Consider the following 26146-nt stretch of genomic DNA (forward strand, 5'->3'; position numbering starts at 1 on the left):
TAAGAGAAGCAAAAAGGAAGAAGAAAAATAATAGAGAAAACGAGAACTCACCTTGCCGCCTTCTCCATTCAGATTTTGCTGATGCTCGCAAAGGGCGCAAACCTCGCCCAATAGCTCGTGCGGTTTGATGAAGAGCCTTGCACTTAGTAAAAAGGCAAAGAGGTAAGCACGATCGGGATAATATTCCTCGGTTGGTACCATGTGCTGCACTAACGCTTCCAAGGATCCAGAAACTAAGTTTCCGTCTCGGTACACTAGAGCCTGAAACAAGACACCCGGCATCCTTGAGTACGTGAAACAAGATACCTCCGAATGTGTCACCATTTGTTTTTCCACCCTAAATGCAAATGCAAGGTATGAATTTGTATGTATTGCGCTTTAATGCACTTCTACCGAAATATACTCGTCTACCATAATGTAACGCGAGGAATACGCTGCCCTGATAATGGAAATGCTTTCTTGCGAAAATGTTTCGTGCTTTCGCTTTTTCTTCTTCGATGAATGAGGTAATAAAGATCGTACTACAATCTAGAGCGTTTACTTACTCTTCGATTTCATACAAATCGATATCTTTCGTTATTTCGTTTTTTAAAGATAAGAGTACATGGACGAGTTCAATTGTAAATTATTCATCTATATGCGTTTAAGTCGATTATACGACACTATTATCTCGTTGGATTAGTGTAGAAAATATCTACAATATTTCCGAGATTCTCTTCGTAGTTTAAGATTTGTTTTTGTATAGATATTTACTTACTTCCAAACGTGTTGCTTTGGGATTATAAAGTTTCTTGTCAACCACCTTGTCGAGGGTAGGAAAATTCGTACGTGTTACTGTACTTAAAAGTTTCTAATAATCTCTACTGTATTTAAATGTAACAAGAGATAAATTAATGTAAGTACGATACTCCGAGAATCGTTTCTTCGTGTCGCTATTACGAGATAGTTTATAAAGTAAATTAATCAATTTTCACGTAGCTACGATATCAATACGATTTTATAAGCTTTGTAAAAATAATATTACTTCTCTTCGGAAAAATGTTACGATCTTAACGTCAGATTATTTCCTTGGGTTTTATGGTATTTATCGTACGAATATAAACGGAAACTTCGTAATCCTAAGGTAGGAAGGGATGACCCTTCGGGTCTTCCAAACGGAAGAAGTTGATGTTACGAGAGTGAACATTTCGCTAGACTTCGTAAGCGTTAAATGCAACGAAAAGTTGGAGCTAATCCCCGAGCTTCGTAAGTCAACGGGATTAATTGTAAGCGACTAAGATAGCTATTCCTACACTTTAGGTATATATTATTTTTAAATGAATCAAACTTTTACCATGATCAAATAAAATAACATTCTATTACTAATTGGATTGGATCTATTGAGTTTTTGAAAAGAGAAAGGGGAAGGAGAGAGAGAAAGAGAGAGAGAGAGAGAGAGAGAGAGAGAGAGAGAGAGAGAGAGAAACAAAAAGAGAAAAAGAGAGTGAGAAATGAAGAGAAAATAGAAACGAAAGTATTCCCACGAATCGTCGTGGCAATGAGAGTCAGAGAACCCTTTTTGAGGTTTCCACAAATGTTAGTATAGTATTGAGATACGTCGTTCTAAAGTTACTACCAAGCCGCAGTCTGTTAAATCTGTGCGCTATTAAAGTTACGCCCATTGCTATGCCGCTAAGCCCTGAACATCTCTATCGAGGATTCAAATGGCTTAAACTTAGCACGGGTTAATATACCATCGACGATGAAACATTTGCAACGAGAACTTGCAAACCATCGACGAACTTGCGACGTAACCAGGCCGACCATGTTACTACGAGGTAATATTAACGACATAACAACGATTACAGGCATCGTTACAAAATGATGATTTTACCATACGCTCAGAGAAATTTCTCCTTTAGCTTTAAAAGCGAATGCAGAGCGTAATTATCGGATTAATCTTTTTTTTTTTACGCGAAAAAGAAAGAGAGGGAGAGAGAGAGAGAGAGAGAGAGAGAGAGAGAGAGAGAAAGAGAGCTTCGTTCATCGACATTATTCCTCGGGAAATTATTACGTTGGCAGGGAATTTCATTAATTCACTAATTTCTATCTAAAGCGCTACCCTTTGTTTTCTTTTTTATCTTATTAATAAATGGTTTTATAATAGACCCATCTCTCTGTACTCGATTTTTATCTCGACTTTACAAATACATACGCCATAGGCATGTTTCGAAATGTTACGAAGTTTTAAGAGGATTACTTTCATCTTCATTTAGACGGTGAGAGCTATAAGACCACGTTTCACATGAAATACAAGTTCTATTGGGATAAAGAATTCTCTTTCTCCCCATTGTCACCCCAACGACCTTATTTATTTATCCGGTTTGTTTGGATTTGTCTTTACCTTTGAGTCTATCTATCTCTCTTTCTCTCGATGTTTTCGTTTTACGAATTGAAATGTAAACAATTATCTGCTTTTACATTTTCAATAATAATACTCACAAAGAGAATTACGAAAAATCTCAATAATTACGTTTCTGATAAGTTTTATAAGCACTGAATTAATCATTATCAATAAGATCGTACTGTGTGTACGTGTGTGTGTGTGTGTATAAAATCTACGAAATAAGCGTTATTATTACGAATCATTATGAATATAATAGTCAAATATTATAAATCATCTAATCGTTATATACAATATTATAAATCATATATCATAATCATTATAAATAATTTATATCAACGGAATAAATTGGATATGTTTTAGTAGCGCACAGAAACCGAAATGGTTTTGTTGATGGTTAAAGCAATAAAATGAATGGACTATTATACGAATAATGGAATTATTCAGTCGGAGGTAAAACGTAAAACCGAAACGAATATTTTTACTTTGGAAGCAACTTCATTGTTTTGTTTCTATTAAAAACATATTATGTTTAATGACGTAACCGTAATTCGCCATAATTTTTCTTTCATCTTCGGCTATTTTTACTTACGTAAAAAATCTTGGCAAAAGTTTCTTTCGCAAGATATGACAGTGCACATTCGTCTTAAGTGCGATTCAAATTATATGAGATCAACACTATGTTGATCGTACATGTGTACATATCCAGAGACAGAAGTTGCGTGTAGCTGGAATCGGCCTATAAAATTAACAATGCGTACTTCGCCACTTAGCAGGCGCAATCTAAAGTTTGCCGTCTTATTATGCAGATAGGGGCTCGTATGCATGTACCGGTTTCGAATAGCAAATTTCGAATAGTTGAATTGAATTTCGACGTATAAAGTGCCGAGTGAAATATGTCGGAACGTTAATGTTAACGTCGAATTCGTTTCTTTCGTTCCACAATCGACGTAAACTCATTTGTTTCTCTTTTTCCCTCGATGTCTCTCTCCTCTTTCTCTTTCGGAGAATTTGGTAAAGAAGAAGAGTAAAAGGAATGATGGATGAGAATGGATAGACAAATTGGAAAGAAAAAAAGAAGATAAAAAGGAGAAAAAAGTAAGTAAGATAGGGTTCGAGATAGAAAAGCGGATTGTCAGAGACAATTCAGAACCTTTGGAAGAGTCAGTCAGGCTTTATTTGGATGTTTTCGTTCGTAGCATTGATTCTACCTATTGACTAAACTAATCCTCAATAAGTCTTTTCTTTTCTCCCTATTTTACTCTTTATTACCGCAGCGATCATACGTACGCATAAAGAAACAACGGTACAACGGAGATGTCTCTTTTTATTCGTTGGTTTGCGGTTAAAAGGTTTTTGTTTTATACCACGTATGACGTCGAACTCTTGACAAATAAACTAACGTGAGTACTCTACTCAAAAAATTGATGTATTATAGCAACGATCGTTCCTTCGTGAATGATAGAGAAAGAGAGAGAGAAAGAGAGAAATGTAAATGTATAAAACATTCAAAGTAGAAACAGATTAATATCCTGTCATGAAATCACATGCTTTTACGTTGCATATGATAGCACCTGATATTGTAATTAGGATACATACAATGAAAGAGAAATAAAGAATACGAAATTGCGAAAAGTATTTAACTATTTGATTGTTAACATATAAGTACCAGTGAATACTTCGCATAATAAATTCTATAGTTAAAGTCTTTTATCTCTCTTTCTATTAGAGTTAATCGAAATTGATTATTCGTATTATTCAGAAAAAGATTTTCTATTTCTATTTTATTTTCCTACGATATGCTTAGCCCATAAGTACATCAAGAAGAAGGGACCGTCCGTTGCTGAGCTTGCAGAAGACCGTTCATACATTTGCGATGCGTGAGAGTGGCACGCAAGAAAAAGGGATCATAAAATTTATTGGTTCGTTCTATATAGGTTCATCTCTACGTATCGTTGATATTTTGCAAGTGGAAGAAGATGAAACTACGTTTGAAATATTCATGAATGTATTACTTTTTTGATTTATAACGATAAAACATATTTTTCCGAGATTACGTGATCAAAATTTTCTTTTCGACATAGCGTGTTAAAATTTCGAACGACATTACGGATCTATTTATTCTACAGCGAAACCACGTTTTATATTCATTTTTTATGAATATCACGTGATTCATTCTGCTGCTATTCAAGAAGTTACTGTTTCTAGCAACGTTCGAAATATTTACAGCGTTCTTCGAAACCATCTTATCTTATTGGACTTGAATGTATCTAGGAAATTGGACGATAGAACATTGAAGGTGTTCGTTTGAGAAGTACGAATCGGTCAAAGGTTATAGAGACATCATTTTTCGAAATAGAAAGCGATTCGAGCGAGATACCACTCACGTACGCGAAGCTTACGTTTCAAGAGGAAAATTTTCAGTAGACATATTTATCGACGTTGGTAAGTGTCTACGTGTTTTGCGTTTAGCTATTGCAATTTAAAGATTTAAGAAAGAAGACTCGTGTAACTTGAATGTTCGTTTTGCACTTTATTGGTATTTCGCGTTAGAATTTTACACGAAAAAAGATCATCGTGTTGAAGAAGAGAATCTCGAAAATATCGTTTTTACGATAACGAGATATTTGTTATTGTTGGAACGATATAGAAGCTATTTTTTTGTTGATAGCAAAACGAACAAGAAAATTTATCGACTTTCGTGTTTGTAGTTTCTAGCGATTCTATTTCAAACAAGTCGATCGAAATAAACCATGAATACGTAAAGGATAGAATGTCTAGTAAAACAAAAACACATTAATTCAATGATAGACGAGATTGCTAAACGGCTTAGTCACTCGTTTAAGTCTTACTCTAAATTGCTTGCGAATCAAAGCTCGGTGACTAGCATTTTGGCAATTAGACAGCTATTGAGTTGTACGTGTCCATGAGTCGATTATGCGAATGAACTACGATAGCTTAACTGGTCAGAGTGTGTTGAAGAGAACATTTGGGTACAAAGGTTGGATTGTTCGATCGATCTGTGACTTTCTAATGTGTCCTTTGATCGTTAGATACAGAAACGTATTTCGAATCAAGTTCCAATTATAACACAGTTCAATAATATTCTACAATATATCGCAGTATCGTTATATATTTTCCATCTTTTAAATCGCTGGATATATTCAATCTAACCACGTACGTACGACGAACAATAAAAAAAAGAAACGGATATATTATCAAAGCCAGTCCGTTTGTTTGTTTCAATCCCACGGAGAGATAATAACCAGCGCATAAGTTCACACGAGTCACACGCTACGCTCTAACAATTTAATAAAGAGAAACCCTTGAATATTTTTTGGATTGAAAAAAAAACTGGTATGGAAAGGTAAAAGGTGAGGATGATACGAACGTTTTGCAAGTGTTCCCGTAGTTTTTAACTTTATAGGTAGTAGAAAAATGCGAAGCAGAGGGAGTTGCGTGGACGTTGAGGATGGCGGGGAAGGTAAACTCATGGGTTGTTAGGGAAGGGAAGGGGAGGAGAGTTGAGGGGTGAAAAAGGCAGAATCGAGGAGGATGAATTCAGAGCTCTTGCTGGCTGGCTCCTTTGTTATAACGCGTTGAGTCTTCCTTTCTTTTCTACTCTTTTCATACGACCGTTCCACCACTGGCTCTGCAATCCTCCATCCTCTATCCTCTCTTCTCTCTCTTTCCTTTTTACAGCTAGCTCTTCTTCCGTACACAAGCCAGGCTGCCTTGTGCACTCCGTAGAGGCCGCCTGTGGTTTTTATGTATCCGGCTTAATAAAACGTTCAGCTCTCTTTTACCGTTATATCGTACATCTACGCTTAGCCTTTCCTTTCTCTTTCCTCTCTTTCTCTCTCTCTCTCTCTCTCTCTCTTTCCCTTTCTCTTTCTTTCTATCTCTTTCCCTTCAGTCCTCAACCTTTGCATAACGTTCATTCGTTATAGTATATGTATGTCGAAGCAGAGTATATTATCCTTCTGACCTCCTTACTTTCCATTATTTTAAAATTACTTGGATTTTAAAATTACTTGGAACAACTCGGACAACGATGTTGTATATCTAGTTACGTTAATTAGCCAGGAATTTTTTTTCTTTTTTATTTATTATTATTCTTTTCTTTTTTAACACTCTCTGCGTCATCGTTCGTATTAATTAATTGGTACTATCGTCAAATATCAATAAAAGGTCGATATCAAAAATCGCAATAAGTAACAAAGAACTACGACTTTTCTTTAGGTATGTATTATCTAGGTACATATTTTTCAGATCGCATGTTTCCTCGATATTTTCTCTACGAAAGTAATCCTTCTCTCGTTTCGTGAGCACCGAAACGTATAGAAGATACCGAGAAAAGTAATATACGCTGTGTTTACTCGGTTTTTTTTATTTTTTATTATTTCAAGAGACATTACGGAAGCGGAGTAATTAAAGAGATTTGTAGGACGAACGTGTTTTCAGTCGCGAGGATTACCGCTTCGTCTTTCGGATTAGTTACATTGTTTATATTAAGTATAACACGTATATACACACAGTACGTAAAGCAGCAAGAGAAAGACTTTTAAAAAGTTAACAATTTTCATAAAATTATATTTACATATATATAATTTTATGTTTAAAATACATACACGTGTTCACTCGTATACGTATATTTTTCGTAATTTAAAAAGACTCTTTCGTTATAATCATCACCGTAAAACTTCAATCAAAATTTTTACCATCTGTGAAAGTCTCGTTGGGGGAAAATAAAGATGGTTTCGTAGTGCACTCATCGCATACGAAAGAAGTAGCGATTATGAAGAGTGTGGATAAGCCAAAGAAGAATATTAAAAAGAGGAAGAGTGTGTTTTCTGAACAAAGAGATAAAACAAAGCGAAGAAGCTACCGTGAGAAAAAAGCAAGAGAGAGAGAGAGAGAGAGAGAATAAGAGGGAGAAAAGCAAACTTCCAGCTATTTCGAGGAAAAAAATTTGGATCGCAATTAGGAAATTAGTTTTTCACTCCGAAATCAACGAGTGAGCTCGCGCCAACGAGTTTTTTCGTAAGATGGAAGTAAAATGTATTTTCGTATATGTATGCGTGCTGCGAACCCATGTACCAGAAACTTTACGTTTCGATATGTACTTCCGGCGTTTTCTGAAAAATCAATGTTTAGTTATCCGCCGACCAGGTCGAAGATCGCTTTTCGTAAAAAGAGAGGGTTATCAATAGAGAAAGTGAAAAAGTTTTAGAGTGGACATATAACAAGACAACGTTCGAGTTTTCGATTAACGACTTACGAGGTGACGAAATGAAAAAAGGAAATATGAGAAATCGAAGATGTGAAACTCGATAAAATAATAAGTATAATAAAAAGATGTGTCTTATTTCGTAGAACGAAAGAAAGAATCGTGGATATATCACTAGATTGATGTGGTTTGTAACGAACGGTAGTTACTTTAATTTTACGGATATCAATGTGATCCGACGATTAAAGAATGATTCCATCAGTTTCATTCAAAGTATAATTTCATTTAACGTTATTGACTTTCCATCTTTGACATATTATCGACGTTACTATATATGATCGAATTCGAATACTCGATGTACACGCACGTAACATATATCTACATGTACGTGCGTACTCTACGTAGTTTGTACGCGTAGAAACGCGCGTCCGCAATAGCGACATTCCGTGCTCGAGAAGCGGCGAACAGTATTCGGAGTATCGGCGAGAACGCCCAGCCGAATTTCCAGTGATAATGTATGTGGGTCGATCGAGAGTGGTTACACTTTCCGCCTGATCTTCGGCTAACTGTCGTGGTAAGATAAGCCGAGTTGAGGAAATGCGGGAAATGCGAGCTATGCGGGAATCCGCACGCTCTGCGATCGATACATACTCAGACTTTGGCCTTTCAAAACTATTTCAACTTGTACACAGTATTGCCCGGCGGGAAAACGATCTTCCGTTTGCCTCGCTTTCCGATTATACCAATGGCAACTGCTACCTTCCGGACAAATCTTGTTAATAGAGTATAACGCAGGCAAACGCGTAATCTCCGATACGCAATGAAACAAATTCAAATGTCGAAGTGTGGTTTCTATATTAGTACATAGTCGTATACGTCGCTCGTTAAATCTTACCAACATTCATCGAATTCTAAGAGAACGAATTTATCGATCCATTCGTATTCGAAACTATTTACTCGTATCCGAGAGCAGAGCGTATGCATTTAATCGACGAAGATTCAATCCGATACCGAGGACCGAGTGAAAATGTTGGAATATAACGAGCATTAAAAAGTAATCGGTCTTTCATGAAACATTCTTCGATCGTAGGACAGACATGGACGTCTACGGTAGTGAGACTCGAGGCGAAAGGGGCTCTGATTTTGCTGGCGCATGTAAATCGAGGGACGCGTGGAAAAAAATTGCGAGAGAGTGCGAAAAGAGAGAGGGACAGGCGAATGGATAGATAGATAGATGATAGAGAGAGAGAGAGAGAGAGAGAGAGAGAGAGAGAGAGAGAGAGGAGAGAGAGAAAGAAAAAGAGATATAGAAGGTGGTCGCGTGTGAAAGATAAAGATAGAAGATGAAAAAAATTGGTGACGCTTATCAGACCGGGTGCGAACGTGGACGTTTCGAAACGAATGATCGGTGCAGTTTCACGAACTGGAACTATCCCACTCTCTTTCTCTTCCATCACATCCACCCTTTCCACCCAGTTCCATCCTTTTTCGATTGTCCACACTGCGCCATCCCCACTTTCGAACGCATCGAACTCTCTTGTCCGTTAGTCTCTCCCATTCCATCTTTGGAGATCAAGCGAAGCAGGCAGAGGAACGCGGATAAAGATTTTAATTCCGTACGAAAGGATCGACGCGCGAAAATCGGCCGCCGGGAGAGATCGATTCGGTCTGAATTGATGGACCAGTGAGAACAATGCTTAACTTCGAAAGTAATCGCTTAATCCCTGCGTTTTAACTACCTCCGACCGATTTCCTCTCCCTTTTCCCCTATTCTTTCTGCTTTCTTCTTATAGTATTGTTAGATACGTTTCTTTTTCCGTTTTTCTTTTTTTTTTCTTTTTTTTTATTATTATCTACTTATCCCCGAAGTTTCGTTAACTTTTTCATTAGCGTTACGATGCCAATTCCTACGAAGGTATCATTTTTATTTTTCGAAGAATATTTACTTTGTTATATTTTAATTAGCAGCCACACGACTCGTTTCTTTCATACGTGGTAAGAAAGGTGTTGAAACGTGCATTTTCCAAGTACAAAGAATATTTATATACAAAGGGATAAGCTGGAGGGAGAAGCGTGTGAGGAGATAGTATAAAGAAGTAATTTTCTTTATTAAAAGGATTGCGAATGCGTTGAGAAATAAATAAGCATTGTTAAAGAGGTGTAAAAAGGTTGTCGGAAACGTAAATTTTTCTATTTATTTTATATTTACTTCATTCTTATTCCATATCAGCATTACTATGCTATTTACATTTTGTTTAGAAGTATTAATAATTTTGCACTTTTCTATAATGTATTCGATAATATAACTGTGTAGATGTCGAGCTTCGATATTGTGAATATTTTATAACGATTTTGGTACGAAGAATTATCAAATTTTTGTGAATTATCTCGATCAAACGTACTTGGCCATATTCTTTTCGACGTATCACCGTTTTATCTTTGTTGCCTCGTAATAAATCATTTAGTTCGTGAAAATAAAATGAAGTGAACAATGTCGATAGTAAAACAAACGACTTTTCTTTTGGTCATAGTGCAAGTTTTGTCGAAAATTCGTTTCAGCGAAGTTTTAACGTAAGAACCGCGAAATTATCAACGAGAAGGAAAAAGTCGATTTGTTCTTTCTCACCGAAGAGCAGTTCCGACGGTCTTTCAACGTCCTTTACGAACGTTTTGCTCGAGACTATTGTATTTCAAAGAGCGAGGAAGAACGTCGAGAAATAAAAAGGGCTATTTTGTTCGAGTCGAGCCGAGTAGAGTCTGTCGTTCGCGAGAAGCTTTGGATGGATTTTCTAAAAAAGTACGTATGTATCTATGTAGCAAGTATTAACTTTATCGTTTAGTATCTACTATGTATTTATATCTGCGTGACGTTTTATATCGTACGCGAAAGTCTAAACAGATCGTTTAAGAGAAATAAGAAAATTTATAAATTAATTCTGTTAATAGAAAATCTTTTGATGTATTAATTTTAATCGAATATATTAATTCATTGTCGATTAATATGGCTTTGCAAAATAACATGCAATTTAATAATTATTATTCGATGTATAATCTTTCAAATAATTATCAAAGTGCTTACGTGTTCGGTATTTATAGCTGCACCGTCGCGAATATCCTGATGATCAGCACCAGCACCATTGACCATGCCAGAACCAGGAACGCCACTACCTCCTCCACCTTTTCCACCGACACCACCGGCTGGAGTTTGCGGTAAGCTCTGAAAAAAGAAGTTTAGTTGAAATTTAATCAAACAACGAAATTGAACAAGCATTTTGTTAAAGACAAATATCCTCTTGTTATCTCTTTGATAAATTTTTTCTCTCTTTAAATAGCCAAAATATCCTTTTTGTAATATCTACCTTGAAAGAGATCAACTTTTTTTCCATTTATCAAAACTTTCTTCTAATGAATCTCATATGATCTCAGATTTTATAAAAATAATTTTGAAAGGAAAAATCTCCGTTCCTTCATTTGAGAAATACTTTTTTGCTAATTATAAAAGAAAAGAAAAAACAAAATTCGACCTACGAGATCATTTGGTAATTAGCGGATTTCAAGCTCGTTAAAGAAGCAGATAACGTACTTTCGTAAGCGATGATCCTGCAGAATCGAGAGGTACGATATCCACGGACACAAATTTCCGAAAGTATCCATCGATTGGATTCGATCGTTGAAGCGGCATATTTTTTTCTGAGATAATCCACGCATATTAATTACGTTGAATTTCGCAAAGCTTTCGCTTATTGCATTCGCCTATCGTAATTAGGACGGCTATGGAAGTCATATATTAATTACACTATTCTCGTGTTATACGAATATTATAAATTTTTAATTGCCAGCAGCCCTTCTACCTTGTTGTTATCAGAAATTGGTACACCGATAATTGTACAGCACGGAGGAGCTCTGATTAATCCAGAGCAGAGTTTGTTCATTGCGAGGCTTTAGCAAGCTGGACATTGTTTGCAAGCGGTGAGTTTATAAACATGACACAAAAGCTTCGTGTGTAGACTTGTGTGTAGAGTGTGTGTTACTATAGCGATATAATGGAGTTTGAAGAGAGAGAGAGAGAGAGAGAGAGAGAGAGAGAGAGAGAGAGAGAGAGAGAGAAAAAATAAAAGAGAAATAGGAGAGCCGGTAAAGTTAGGGAACGTAAGCGTTCCTAGGTACTCTCAAAGGAGTGTGTCTTATACATTGAAATAGAAAAAGAGAATGAGAGAGAGAGAGAGAGAGAGAGAGAGAGAGAGAGAGAGAGAGAGAGAGAGAGCTTATGATGCAATTAAAGGACGGTGTATTCTAGGTCATAAAATTTCAGACGTACCTAATATTGCGGTTTAATGACGGACGGCTTTTAATAAAGGATTATGATACGCTCGTTAAATCATACGTCAGGGGAAACTTTTCCATCGTGCTGCATTAGGATTGATCGAGTTCGTGCGATTCGTATAGCTGCCAACCACACCGGAAGAAAACTTTATGATACCTTACTAGCATAGCTCGTTATCAACGACAGTACTGATAGGGTAATTTTCGTTTAACCCTTTTCATTTTTCACATCGGAAGGTCGAGAAACCTGAGGGAGAATGAAAAAGAGAGAAAAGCAGAGAGAATGCTAGAGAACGTATTCCTTCCGTAACGATGATTGATCTTCGCTTTCCAGCTTTTTAACAGGCCCGTGTAACGTGTTCCATACTCATCCTCGAAAACGTTCAAAATGGGAATAAGAGTCGCAATGATGCGAAGCTGACGCGTCGTTCCATTATCCTCATGTTATATCGATGTGTTTACCGAACGTTCGATACTCGTTCTCTTTACATTTACCCCTTTCTACTCCGACAACGGCGACGACGACGGCTACGGCTATGGCTACGACTACGACTACGACTACGATTACGACTACGACTACGATGTAACTGCTGATTAAGATAAAATTGTAAAATCGATAGGGGCCCCGTAGAAAGCGGGTGTGCACGGCTAAGGAAATAGAACTAAAAAAAGAGTAAAGAGTCTCGTCGCCCTGAAAGGATGTCTTCCATTAAAAATGCTTTTAGGACGAAGTTCGCAACCCGATAAAGCGATATTTGGTCTTCCTAATGACATAGCCGATTGTACGGCACTTTGTAACAACGAGAGCGAATCAGAGGGGAAAGGGAGAATGGGGAGATCTCTCTAAAGAGAAAGAGAGAGAGAGAGAGAGAGAGAGAGAGAGAGAAAGAGAGAGAGAGTCAGAGAGAAATAGAGAAAGCTGCTTCTCGTTCTATAAGAAGAAAGGTATGAAGAAGGAGAAAACGAAATAAAGGCTCGTTCACGTTGGATCGTGAGCTTCGAGAAGCCGAACTAAGATCAGACCTTGGTCTACGCCCACCCACGCCTATTTCGTGTATTGGTAATAGCGTAAAGTGCTCCTCTCAAAGTAATAGAGCCTCGAAGACCCTTTAAGTGACGTTCGGCACTTTACGATCGCTCTCTTCCTCTTTCTCTCTCTCTCTCTCTCTCTCTCTTTCTCACTCTCTCTTTATCTTTCTCACTTTCGTTACAGAACTTTCTTGCGGTCGTTCCATTTTCACGTAATATAAAAGAGCAAAAGATCGTTTGGGATCATAGCTTCGCTAGCTGGTCTTGTTCCTTCCTTTTTTGTTTTTTTTCTTTTTTTTTTTATTTCTTATTCGATACTTCCTTAAATAGAAAAATATCTTTCATATCAATCGAAGGGCTTGTACTTACACGTAGAACACGTTGAATTGAAAATGATTTACTGATTTTTTTTACATACGTTCAGAATAAGGGGGAAAGAAATATTTCAGGCTAACTAGATATTCTTCTCAGAAAATGGAATTATACCAATGGTGAAAAGTTAAACCAAGCTGTGCATTTTATATATATATATATATATATAACCAGAGAAGTGGAGGAAATACAGATCTTGGTGAATTTCTTTGAGGCGACTTGCACTTTTTATTTTGCGCCGAATCGAAAAGCAGGAAGAGTTCTTTTCACGGTTTCATCTTCGTCTGCCTTTCGCTCGACATTTCCTATAGAGAACGCCACGATTCTCGGCTCGTAACACCTCTCTCATCTCCTTCTCGTCCTATAATTATTTTTTACTTTTTCCTTCCAAGCTTAAAAAAAATTTGCGGTTGTTCCCTTCGACTTGCACGGTATTTTTGTACTTTATTTTACCCCTACGAGTTGCTACTCTTTTGGAACACCGAGAAGCTTTTAAAAGTTTTTTAAAGAAATATTCGAAGCATTGCATTCGATTTTGTTTGGAACGTGCATTGATCAAAATGTGCGATGTTTTATGTGTTGATGTACGATGTATTTACTTCACGCTTTCATCTTTTATCTATTATGAACGAAAATCCCGTAGATCGTATAGTCACGATTCTAAGCACTATCCGGAAGAAAGTAGGATGATTTGTCAAAATTATGAAACCACATAAACCTAGAAGATCAATGAAGTAGATATATACATATATACATGTATCGAAGCGTAGAAGAGTATTACTATAGAAATGAAAATTAAATTAGATCAGGTGACGGAGCTTTTAGTCGTAAAAAAGGAAAAAGAAAAGAAAAAGAAACAAACAAGGATTCACGATCCTATCCATTCTTCAATATATCATCGAAGCTTAATTTAAAAATATGTTCCAAACGAAATATGTCTTGACGATGTTAAAACGATAGTTATATGAGTATACGTGATGTATTAAGATTTATGTGTGTACGTATATGCTTATTTGAAAATATAAAAATATGTGTATGTATTCATGAGACAACATTTATGTATATATATATATATATATATATATATATATATATATATATATATATAGACACATACACACACCACACATGTATATAGATATTTAGACTTCAGAGAATAGAAGCAAGTTCACGTTTTACCTTGAACAGAGCTCCTCAATTTCCTGATCGACTTTTCAGATACAAAGTAAGCATATTCTCGATAGAGCTCGTAATAAGTTCGTCTGAACGTTCCTTCTCGATGACGTTGCAATACCTCTCTCTCTCTCTGTCTTTCTTTTTTCTTATTCTTCCAATCCATCCTATGATAGATCACGATAGCGATGATAGTAAAAGAGAGATAAAAAGGAGATATAAGGACAGAGAGAAAATAGGAAGCGTAAAGGGTGAAGGCGAAGAAAAGATCGCGCCTCGTAGGCACTCGAGTCGCGTGAATCCTCGTGAAACTGAATTTTCTCGACGAAGCCTGTAAAGTGCAACGTAAAAGACCGGCTAACTCTGTTCCACGAGACTTCTTGGATCCTAGAAAGTAAAAATAGAATAAGATAGAAAGAGATAGATAGATAGATAGATAGATAGATAGATAGGTAGAGAGAGAGAGAGAGAGAGGGAGAGAGAGAGAGAGAGAGAATGAGAGAGAGGGTAGATTCTCTGGAACCTGCTGCCTGCTAGAAGGATAAATCACCGTGAACGTATTTATTCGAAATTTCAGCAAGAAAATTCAAGAAGTATCTCGCGAAATGGCTGCTCATGATTCTTCAAAAATAATGTGAGAATTTGATGGACGTGATCGTTCTTATCCTCGTTGGATTCGATTACAAAATGTGATGGAATTTTTCATAGAATTATTATTGTTTCATCAAGTAGATCGTTATTTACACGTCCATATATGTATGTATTTATATATATATATATATATATATATATATATATATATATATATATATATGTATACGTGTGTACGTTCACGTAGCTGTACGAGTGAAAATTCTATTCCGTTATTGTCAAACGTCCCTTAGTTCGCCCAAAGTATTATGGAGCTCGGGACACACACTACCGGTTCCTGAGATTAAAGCTAATTGCTTTTGCGTAACGCCGTGAATTTTAATGAAATTTATAAGTATAACCTTCCTCCTGACCTCTTTACCATAATCAAAGAGAGAACATTTAAGAAGGAAAACCATAAAGTAGCAGTACGGTGTTCCTTCCTTCGAAAATATTTATGGCGTGTGGAATAATAAATGTTTTGTGAAAACACAAGTATTTTGAGTTTTTATATTCGTGAATTTTCTTATTTTTTTTTGTTTAAATTTCCATCTCGTTGATTACGATCGTTCGGACGTTTCCGAAAACGTGGGAAACAAACAGAAGAAAGAAAGGAAAAAAAAAAGAAAAAAGAAAGAAAGAAAGAAAGAAAAAAATTGATCGGATACCGCGTTCGTAATCCTGGTTATCGACATCATCGCGATTCCGGGTAAGCTTCGGATTTTCGCTTAGGATGACGCAAAGAATTTATCGAAGGATAAAGTTGCGTTTCTAGATCGATAATTGAACCGACTAGAGCAGTTTCGACAAAGTATTAATACGTGTAATCCAACATATTATGTATACATACATATGTATATATATAAATACATACATAAGGTATATAAAGCACCTCGACGTTACATATACATGTATACTTCAGGTAAGTGTGTATATCCAAGGACTATTAGAATGTGTGTAGTTTCAGAGATCGGATGAAAACAGGGAGATGTAAGTACCTACCACAGCAATCTTGCGTTACTACGAAAGTTTAATTACCTGCAAAAAGTCCGTTGAAGTTTACGCAAGTAGGTAGGTACGTACACGCTCTTAAAATTGTTTGGAACTTTTGAAGGGCGTAAAACTTCCTTGAAGAAATGCCTGCCACGCTAGAAAAAGATCTATCGAACGATAGCGTTTCATTAAAGTATTTCAAAGCCGTAAGCCGTATGGCGATTTAATATCCAAGTTTTCAAGCTCGGTTTTAGGCGTCTATTAGAAGAAAAAGAGAAAGGTGAGAGAAACGTTTGATATTTCGAACCACTGAGTATTAGCTTTTCTACGGTTGTTACTAATGAGCATAACGAGTTACTGCGCTGTTTGATAATAATCGCGGAAACTGCTTATTCCGCTGGCGATGGATTTCAATAACTACTTCCTCTCGAAACTTTGGTAATTAATAATTAGTAACAATTCGAGAGGCCTCATTGTAAAGCCTATATATTTATAAAAGACATGTCCGTCATTTAAAATGTTTTATAAATGATATTAACTCTATATAAAATTAAATTTATTCCTTTAATTATAACTTATGAATTGAAGTTTACGTCGCAGAAAAGTAAATAAAAAAACAAAAAGGAAAAGAAGTTTCATTATTTCGAAGGATCTCGTCCGTGAATACACGCGTTACGTTTTGTACGCGTAGTTGGCAAAAGACTAAGAAAAATCAGGACGCCTTTTTCGCGAAGCTTTCAAAATAAATTTTCGGCGTTGCTTTTCACGCGGTACGCGACCCTTTCATTTCACGGCACTTTCAACGAACCCTTGATGAAGATCTCTATAGAGTGAGTGAGTAAGTGAGTGAGTGAGCGAGTGAGAAAGAGAGGGAGAGAGAGAGAGAGAGAGAGAGGAAAGAAATGGGAGAAAAAGAGAGAAGAAAAGAAAAAAGGAAAAAACGCAGCAGGATTTGCGTCCTTGAATAAAAAATATGCGTGTAGAAGCACGTGCCCGTATTCAAAAATTATAAGGGTAAGTGTCGAGAACGAGATCACGTTTAAAGAGACTAAAACAATAAGATTATAGCGATGAATGATTTCTCAAAATAGCAAAGACGAAGATGGAAAAAAAAATGACGGGACGAAGCGAGGATCGTAACGATAATTGTCACGTAATCTTTCAAAAGAAAAATATAAATTTATAATATTTATATCTTTCTCGATATCGTTTTTTAAATGGTTAAAAATCGAAGTTAGTAACTTCAATAAAGTTATTTCAACGATCTTAAGGTAAATATTTGTCTATAATTCTCTATTCGTTTGATGAGTCAAGTTAAATTGCCTTCAAAATTGCATTTCTGTGAGTATAAGGATTATTTTGTGTATATGTGTATACGTACATATTACGTGTAGCGGTACCATGTTCTACGTCATGAGTAACTCGTATAAATTTCATCGTAACTGTCTGAAAGGGACGAGCATCACAAGTGTATTAGCTTCATGATGAAAAGGGTAATATCGAAATGTATTAGTTTTGGGTATTGAAATATTGTTAACACTGTATATACGTAATTTTAGTAGAATTAAAAAAATCGAGAGAAAAATTGTTCCTTCGTTTCCATCATGAATGTCTTTGATTGAGTCATCCTATCTGATGTCTTTTTATGTATGCGTTTCTTATCAAAGGAATATTCCATAGCAAGTTAGAAGATTATTTAGAATGATATATGACGTAAGGTAATTGTAAGAGCACGAAGATAGGTCATTATTTTAAGAAAACGAGTAGTTGATTAATCGTATAACTTTTATAGTAAGACAGCTGAGAAGGATTCAACGTTCTTTCTTTTCTTTTTCTTCCTGTTCTTTTTTAATAATAGTAAAATAAAATCGTGAAAGAGACTCGGAGAATTTCGCTGGTATTGATAAAGGGTTACGATTTTTATTCTTTCGTTTACAACAGATAGCAATACTTCGTCGTGCTAACTTAATGTTTATTCACAGGGCACCGATCTCGGCTTACGGCACTGTTTAGAGTGAATTAACCGAGCTTTCGCGACCGCCAGCGGAACCCAGATTGTACACGTAAATCGCACCCACATAGGCGGTACTGTGAGTATAATGGCTTTCCGATGTACAATCGAAAGAGAGAGAGAGAGAGAGAGAGAGAGAGAGAGAGAGAGAGAGAGAGAGAGAGAGAGAGAGAGAGAGAGAGAGAGAGAGAGAGAGAGAAAGAGAGAGTACGGATGCGGTAGTCGCCTGAAATATTTATTGAGAACGGAGAAAAAAAATGACAGAAAGATAGATAGGTAGATAGATAGATAAATAGAGAGAGAGAGAGAGAGAGAGAGAGAGAGAGAGAGAGAGAGAGAAGGAAGGAGAGAGAATGTAGGCAAAATTTACTTTACGCGACCGATTGCAAGTTGGTGGACCAAACCGGATGATATAGGAGAGAAAGAGAAAGAGGATAAGAGAGAAAGAAAGAGACAGAGAGACAGGCAGTCATCCACAGGACCCTCTGCTACCCTACTCGCTCTTGACCTCGTAGTTTGGAATAAAGAGAGAGATAGAAGGTACTCCGCATTAATCTTGGAACCGCCTCGAGGACGAGAAAATCGTATTTTCCGCGAGCGAACGATGAGAAGGGTTTCCCTTACAAATTGCATAAGAAGTTGCGCTCCTCTTCCTCTTCACTTTCTACCCGCAGAAAATATTCTCCCGAGCGCGTTGGAATAAATTCACCGATATGGCCGCCTCTCTGACTCTTATTATTATCGCTCGGAAGTTTGGAGACAGAAGTTTAAAAATGAATCGTCGATCGAATACCTTGAGAGCAATCAAGAGAGAGAAGAAAAAATAAAAAGGGAATAATAATTTCGTTCGATTAAATATACTCCCTCATATATTTTCGAATGAAATCGATCAACATTTTTCAAGAGAGATCGTTTAGTAAATTAACGTTTCTCTCGGCGTTTGATTTCTATTCATCGATCTCCTATTTATTTTCTTTCTTTTTTACGTATCGTAAACAACGTATATGTTTACAAAGAGAGAAATAGAGAAAGAGAGAGAAAGAAAGAGGGAAAAGGAGAGACATACATACTCGCATATATATATATATATACACACACACATATAGTTCTATTTGGCTCTTCATCTCTCTTCCTCTTACGAGAATAACATCAGTTCAATCATGCGGCAACAGTTGAGCTTGCATCGGACAAACGCTGCTTCGAAGAACGGATCTCCCTAATTAACTCGGTCATCAACAAAGCCTCATTTCGGTTTAATCATCCGTGTGAATTAAACGGTAGGATTGATTAAACCTACTTATCGATTTACCATTAAAAGACTCCACCTCGTTTTGAATAATGACAGTTCGTTCGTAATTATCAACTTTCAAGGGAGATGGTTGTTTTCAATCTCATCGAAAAGTTATATTTTCTACGAAAAAAATTTTAATATTTCATTAATATATTTCATTCTAATATTTGAACTTATCCTTAATCTTTGTTGAATTTACGAGAAGCAGAAAATTTCCTTGGAGAATATCTTCAAGGGCGCTTTGCAGAGAAGTAAATATACTCGGTAACTTTTTGTTTACAAAACTTACGATCCTTATACATGACCTATCAGTCTACCACGGTATTTCGTTGAGCGTTAACGCGTATTAATTCTCTCTCGTATAATTCATATTATTTTCTATTATTCTTTATATTTTATATTACAATATTTAAACTGATACTTCATTATAATAGAACATAGTTCAAGTATTATCTTATGTAGATTACATATCTGATTGTTTTGTCGTATAACTAACTCGTGAATTTTAATATTACTTCCTATTTGAATAATGTAAATTAAACAATATTCTAATTGGTATATTACATGATATAATATATTAGCATATAATGTTAGGGTTTATTTCAAAGATTGTAATTTTATGTTAATTTAATTTCGATCCTTTTATGAATCCTTTCTATCTGAACTTGTTTATATAACAATTAGACGATTTATTTTTCTTGTAAAAAGATAAAGAAGATTGATTTTAGAGAATACGTTAATATATTCGTCTAGTGTAAGTAATATAGAAAGAAGGGAAAGACGATCGTTTGAAAATAATTCATTTTTTGTTTTTTTCTTTTCATTATCAAGAATCTTATTTCGCGAGTATTTCATCGTTCGACAGGATAGATCAATGGTGTCGTCGTATTTTGTCCATTAATCTGGCAACTCGATGTTCGCGTTAGATAACAAAGTATTTGGCGTGGAAACGTTTGTTTCTCTATATCACACTCGGGAAGCTTAATTCCATAACTCGCGTGATTTCGGTTCTTGTGGCTTTTGTTTGGAGCCGACGGTGAAGTTATTGCCGCTCGACGATGATGAAGCGATGCGGAGAGAGAAAGAGAGTGGGAGAGAAAGAGAGGAGAATGGGAGAACAACAACGGCAAGGATGAGAGATAACGAACGTAGCAGTGTACCTAAGCGTATCCGCGAATGTGCGCCATCTTTCTCCATTCTCGTGGAAGGTGGAAGAAGGTAAGATGAAACGACTGCAAATTCGAGGGTGAATTTAAAGCTACGTAAACATACGCCTGTCGGCTAGAGACGAGAGCTTCGGAGTAGGGAGATGCGAAAGAATGTCCTACGAGAGGCGTCGTACGAATGAGAGAGAGAGAGAGAGAGAGAAAGAGAGGGAAGAGAGTAGAAGAGAAATTCGTAGGTGTCTGCGAGTGTAAGCGTATATATAGGAAAGAAAGAGACGAAATGTAGGCAAGCAAGAGAAAGAGAGAGAGAGAGAGAGAGAGAGAGAGAGAGAGAAGAAGGAAAATACGGTGAAACGGGGATGAATGCGTAGACTCGAGGAGAACGAATAAAGGGAGTAATCTCGGTAGGTACACAATCTGCAATTATTAATGACACGAATGGCAGTCCCCTTTCGTATGCACGAAGCACGACGAGCATACTTCTTTTCTGGTTTTTCTCTCCTTCTTTTCGCTCATACTCCTCTACATTTTCTTTTCTCCATTCCTCTCCTCCTTTCTTTTCTTCGTTTTTCTCGAAACAATCAATTTGATGAGAAAACGGTAACTTCAAAGTCTCCGCTTCCATCTAGCTGAGGATCCTATTTCTTGATCGACCGGTCGCGTTTTAACGACGTCGGAAACGATAGAGTTTCTGGTCGTAAAAACGGTGCACCTCTTTCTCGGCGCTCTCCTCGCTTCATTCTCTCCTCGCTCGCAACAAGTTCGTTAATTTTAACGAGCGTCGAACGGAGACATCCATCCCGGTCAATCGGCTCTCTCACGTTCGATATTATATACGTGACTCGACGATACTTATATTCTTATCGTACTAACGAAAGTTTCGATAAATTATTTAGGTTGAAACTAAGATTCGAAGAGTATATTATTTTGATTTATTGTTATAATATTATCAATTGGTGAATTTAATGAAGCTTCTATAACTGGTATATACTAAATCTAATTTCAAGTGATACTTTAGATAACTATAATGTGTGATGGTACTACTTTCGAAATAGTCTCTTTCTCTCTATCTCTCTCATGACAAATTCAAAGACAAGTTCGTATTAAGTCGAGGATACGTTAATTTGTGAAAGCCGAGATGGATTAACCGCCAGACATCTCTTAATAGTAGAAGGAAGAGAACGGGTAGAGAAGCCATTCGTCTTTCGACGTAGTAAATTATCACGATCCTTCCCCTTCGAGACTTTACATTCTATAATTCGCACCTGCTGCCACGTCGTGATTTCGCGTATCGTGACTTACGAGCCGTTAACACCAGCTTTTCTTGGGAAAACCAACTTGGATGTTATTGCGACTGGAGATAGATGGATGGATAGATAGATAGATAGATAGAGGGAGAGAGAAAAAGAAGCATCAGTTGTTTGTTCGAACAACTAGAGAATTAAAAGGGATAATCCTTGTACATACTTTTGATAAACTTGGAATTCTCTAAATTAGCGAATACTAACTGGTATCAAGAGTATTATAAATTCGTAAATGTTTTTTCTTTCCCTATTTCTTCTTCCCTATTTTTCGTTTGTTAAAAGAAATAACAAAAAGTCTTTTCGAAGCGAATTCATTCAAGCCAAAGTCCAAATTGACCGGGACGATATTAAAAAAAGCTATTTAAAAGACAATCATTCGGTATCTTAATTAATCTGTATCGTACAAAGGAGAAAAGCATGCAAATATTTTGATTTCGACGAAAACAAAACAACAACAACTCTCTTGTTGTACATCACGAATGGCGTACACACGTGCACGCACGAACGATGCGTTGAAATTTTCGTCGCTTTTATGATCGGCACAATGGCCGATGTCTATGAATTTTAATTTCATATCGATCGTGGGGAGAAACGTAGATATGCTTGGTACATATATACCAGATCATGATCGTTTTCGGATGTAACATCGATTTATCGTTCATGCTCGATGGAACTAACTTTCGTTCCACTTTTGTTAAAATTTCCACAAATGCTAAAATATCGAGGCGAAAGAGTCACACGAATCGTGTAACCTTTCTTTTGTCAAAGCTGCCCTTTTGTTTGATTATTCTCTTGGAAGGGTATTAAAAAGGGAGTGAGAGGAAAATCGAAAAAAGGAAGAGAGAGCGAGAGAGAGAGAGAGAGAGAGAGAGAGAGAGAGAGAGAGAGAGAAAGTGACAACGTAATACTACGACGGAGACCAGAAACGACGGCCATTTCGAAGTAACGCAGTTTCGCAGGACAGGCAATCGAGCAATCGCCGCTTTTCATTGACACCTCATATATACTGGGTGTCGCCAGTGAAAAGGCCATCGGAGCATTCGCTGCTACTGCTGCTGCTGCTGCTGCTGCTGCTGCTGCTGCTGCTGCTGCTGGTGCAGCCTAGAAGCGACTCGCGCTATCTTAATGGACTTTCCACGGCGATAAAAGCTCTCGACTCTAACGTACGCGTACACACGACCTTTGCTTTCTTTTTTGCTCTGTCACTGCTTCTTCCAACCCTTGCTTTCGTTCTATAATTCTCTCTCTCTCTCTCTCTCCCTCTTATTTTCTCGTGCTTGTAGGTCTAGAAACTTAATATATAAAACGGAAGAACGTTCGTAATTGAACCCTCTGTTATTTCTTTTCCTTTTGCCAGGCCGAAAATTAACGAGACACAATAGCGTACTGAAAGCACGTTTCGCTAAAAAAAAAAAAAAAATAAAAAAAAAAGGAAAGGTAAAGAAAATAGAAATTCACTACAAACGAATTAGGATTTTTCACATTGTAAAAGAGCATTGCGCCAATATCGAATCGGAGAATACTTGAGAACACGAAGAAAAGCCGTGTTGGTCTTATTTTGGGCGGTTTCAAAGTCGCGAAATGTAGTTTCCTCGAAAACGCTCGGTGGCCTTTGTATAACATTGAACGTTGCTTCGTAAACGGTTGGGTTTTCTATGTTTCTCTTCTCTTTTCTCGTTCTCTCTCTCTCTCTCTCTCTCTCTCTCTCTCTCTCTCTCTCTCTCTCTTTCTCTTTGTCTCTCATTCCTTTTTCTCTTCCTCTGGTCCTATGACTACCTTTGGATGGAGAACGCAACGTTCTGTATCCGTTTCATTACATCTGTAATAGTGGGTTGAACAAAGTTCTTATCCACAATATAACTATGTTATGATACATATGTAATGAACTAAAATATACGGTTTCAAGAAGCAAGAGAGTATGTGTGTGTTACTCATGTTCTTTGTTACGGGCTGTTTCATTATTTAACTAAAATGTATTCCAACATAGCATAGTAGTTTTATTTTATATAGTGGCTCAAATTTTCTTATAGATGTTTCTACAAAACGTTATAGATTCGTATAGATTGTGTATATTATTTTATATCTCTCGGAATAAAAATTATAAAACTTGTACGTTTTCTACGATGATTGTCAAATACGGTTTAGAAATATTCTGAACGAGCATGATTTCATCCTTGAACAATTTCTTCGTACGCAAAAGTTTTCCCATAGATAGAGTAGATAGAGCATTGCGGAATTTTCATGGAAGATTTCGAACCGTTCGTTTCATCGTGCGATGGCTTGTGCGTGTTGCGAATTACAATGGCCCAATGAGAGACATTTTTCTCGAGTGAGATAAAAAAGCGAACGAATTGGGTTGGCTTATCGATTAAAATTTTTCAGTCAGACGATAGAGTACGCACGATCTTCGGAAAAATACGGGAAGGAAAGCAGGAAATAAAGAATAATAACAAATCGTGAATTTTTAAATAACATTTAAGCAACACTTGTACAAAACTTTCTCAACAACGAAACATTTCGTAACAAACCCACGTACGATTATCTTTTTCAGAGTTTCGTGATAAAAGCGTTGGATGAATTTCATATAAATGTGAAACCCGTTACAAGATAATAAAAGAAGAGAAGAGAAGGGAAGAGGAAGAGGAGAAGGAGGAAGAGGAAGTGGAAGAGGAAGAGGAAGAGGAGAAAGAGAGAAAGAGAGCTTGTAGCGTAGGATTGATAGTATTGTCCACAAACGATTGTGAGCGTAAACATAACCGTAAATACATTCAGATTCTGTCCACCGTGACGATGGCGCTTTGCCAACTGGGAAAGTTTTCGATACAAGACTACAACGGTATAACGGTACGTCAAAGAGAAGATAGAGAGGGAAAGAGAAAGAGAAAAAGGGAGGAATCGTGTGTACAAACCAGTTCTCCTAGGGCTTTCCTAACAAAATGTATCGTGGTTTCCGAACCGCAGTCTGGAGTCGTCCGTGGTAATCGCGGTATAGCTACATTGATTGTTATTTCATAATTGTTGAGGAACCTAAGTACTCGTACATTATCGTGATATCAGTTCTTCGATACAACGTATAAGATATAATTATTCGCGTTCGACGAATCGATAAATGGAAATAATCATTGATACCACGATCTCGAAAAACAGATGAATTTTGAAAAAGAATTATTAGCTCTCTACATTTAGTAATTAAACGTGTTTATAAATAATATGTTGATTAATGGACATTATTGCGGAAAATTTTCAATGCTTTCCGCAATAGCGATTGAATTATTTCAACTCTAATGCAAAGAATGAATTAATATTCTCCCTGTTGCACTCATATCGAGGGTTAATCATTAAATACAACATGGATAGCTCTTATGCCGTGTAATTAAATGTTAATTTCGCATTGGAAGCTGAATAACATAATATCATTGTTTGCCACTTATGCATTTCATCGTTGAATTCGAGCGAATTTTTGGAACGTTTCGTTCAAAGACAGAATTACGTAAATATAAATAAATCGTGTAAACGGGAAGGAAATAAATAAGATATAAATTTCAACGAATGAGACATGTGGTATTACAAAATTAGATATTTTTCAAAGGACGATAAGATACTTTTCAAAAAATTTCAAGCTGCAAAGTTTTCTTTCCGTCGTTGGCATGAAACGCATACCACCGGAGAGAAAATCTTTCAACGTACGAAGCCAGCCAGTGAAGTAATAATTTCCACGAAAGTGAGATACTTTTCCCTGCTCTCTTTTTTCCTCTCTTTCTCTCTTTCATTTTTCCTTCTTTCGAGCCATCGTTCGAAGGCTGTGCAATTTTGCCGGTACTCGCGGTGAGAGATTTGCATGGTAAGGGTGCGGTGAGGTATACTTCCATTTTATAAGCTTCTTAAATTGGCGGTGCGCTGCGCATTGCCGGTTAGATGGAAACTCTGCTGCGGACAAAGGGAATCGCGCGCTAGTGCTTTCGCCGGGATGAGCATTCGAGAGGTCGAAGTTCATTTCGCGACTAAGCTCAGCCAGGGACAGTGTCCTCCGTTCACCACCGAGATGCTCTATTGCTGGGATAAATGCTATGGAGAAGCCGAGAGAAAGAGAGAGAGAGAGAGAGAGAAAGAGAGAGAAAGAGAAAAAGAGAGAGAGGGAGAGGGAGAGAGAGAGAGAGAGAGAGAGACAGACCTTGTTACCCCAGAGATGGAGTTAAGTTAGATTGCTACAAGACAGATCATAAATATCCCTCGATGGTGTT

The 26146-nt window shown here is 36.9% G+C and overlaps 1 protein-coding gene and 1 long non-coding RNA gene across 2 annotated transcripts in view; one reads left to right on the top strand and one right to left on the bottom strand.

Moving 5' to 3' along the window:
* The window catches only part of LOC122631806, a 321354-nt gene that overhangs the window by 20282 nt on the left and 274926 nt on the right, over nt 1-26146 (bottom strand). The window contains exons 5-6 of the mRNA XM_043817920.1: nt 10693-10830; nt 52-261 (exon numbers count right to left, since the gene is read on the bottom strand). Of these exons, the coding sequence (XP_043673855.1) occupies nt 52-261; nt 10693-10830 (348 nt within the window). The remainder of the gene's footprint in view (nt 1-51; nt 262-10692; nt 10831-26146) is intronic.
* LOC122631931 lies at nt 24-26035 on the top strand. Its single transcript, XR_006327786.1, has 5 exons — nt 24-162; nt 259-354; nt 10710-10823; nt 18116-18223; nt 24457-26035. It is a non-coding gene; the product is annotated as an uncharacterized LOC122631931 (long non-coding RNA).

The sequence above is a fragment of the Vespula pensylvanica genome, chromosome 1 (assembly GCF_014466175.1).
Source record: "Vespula pensylvanica isolate Volc-1 chromosome 1, ASM1446617v1, whole genome shotgun sequence".
In the NCBI taxonomy this organism is placed as follows: domain Eukaryota; kingdom Metazoa; phylum Arthropoda; class Insecta; order Hymenoptera; family Vespidae; genus Vespula; species Vespula pensylvanica.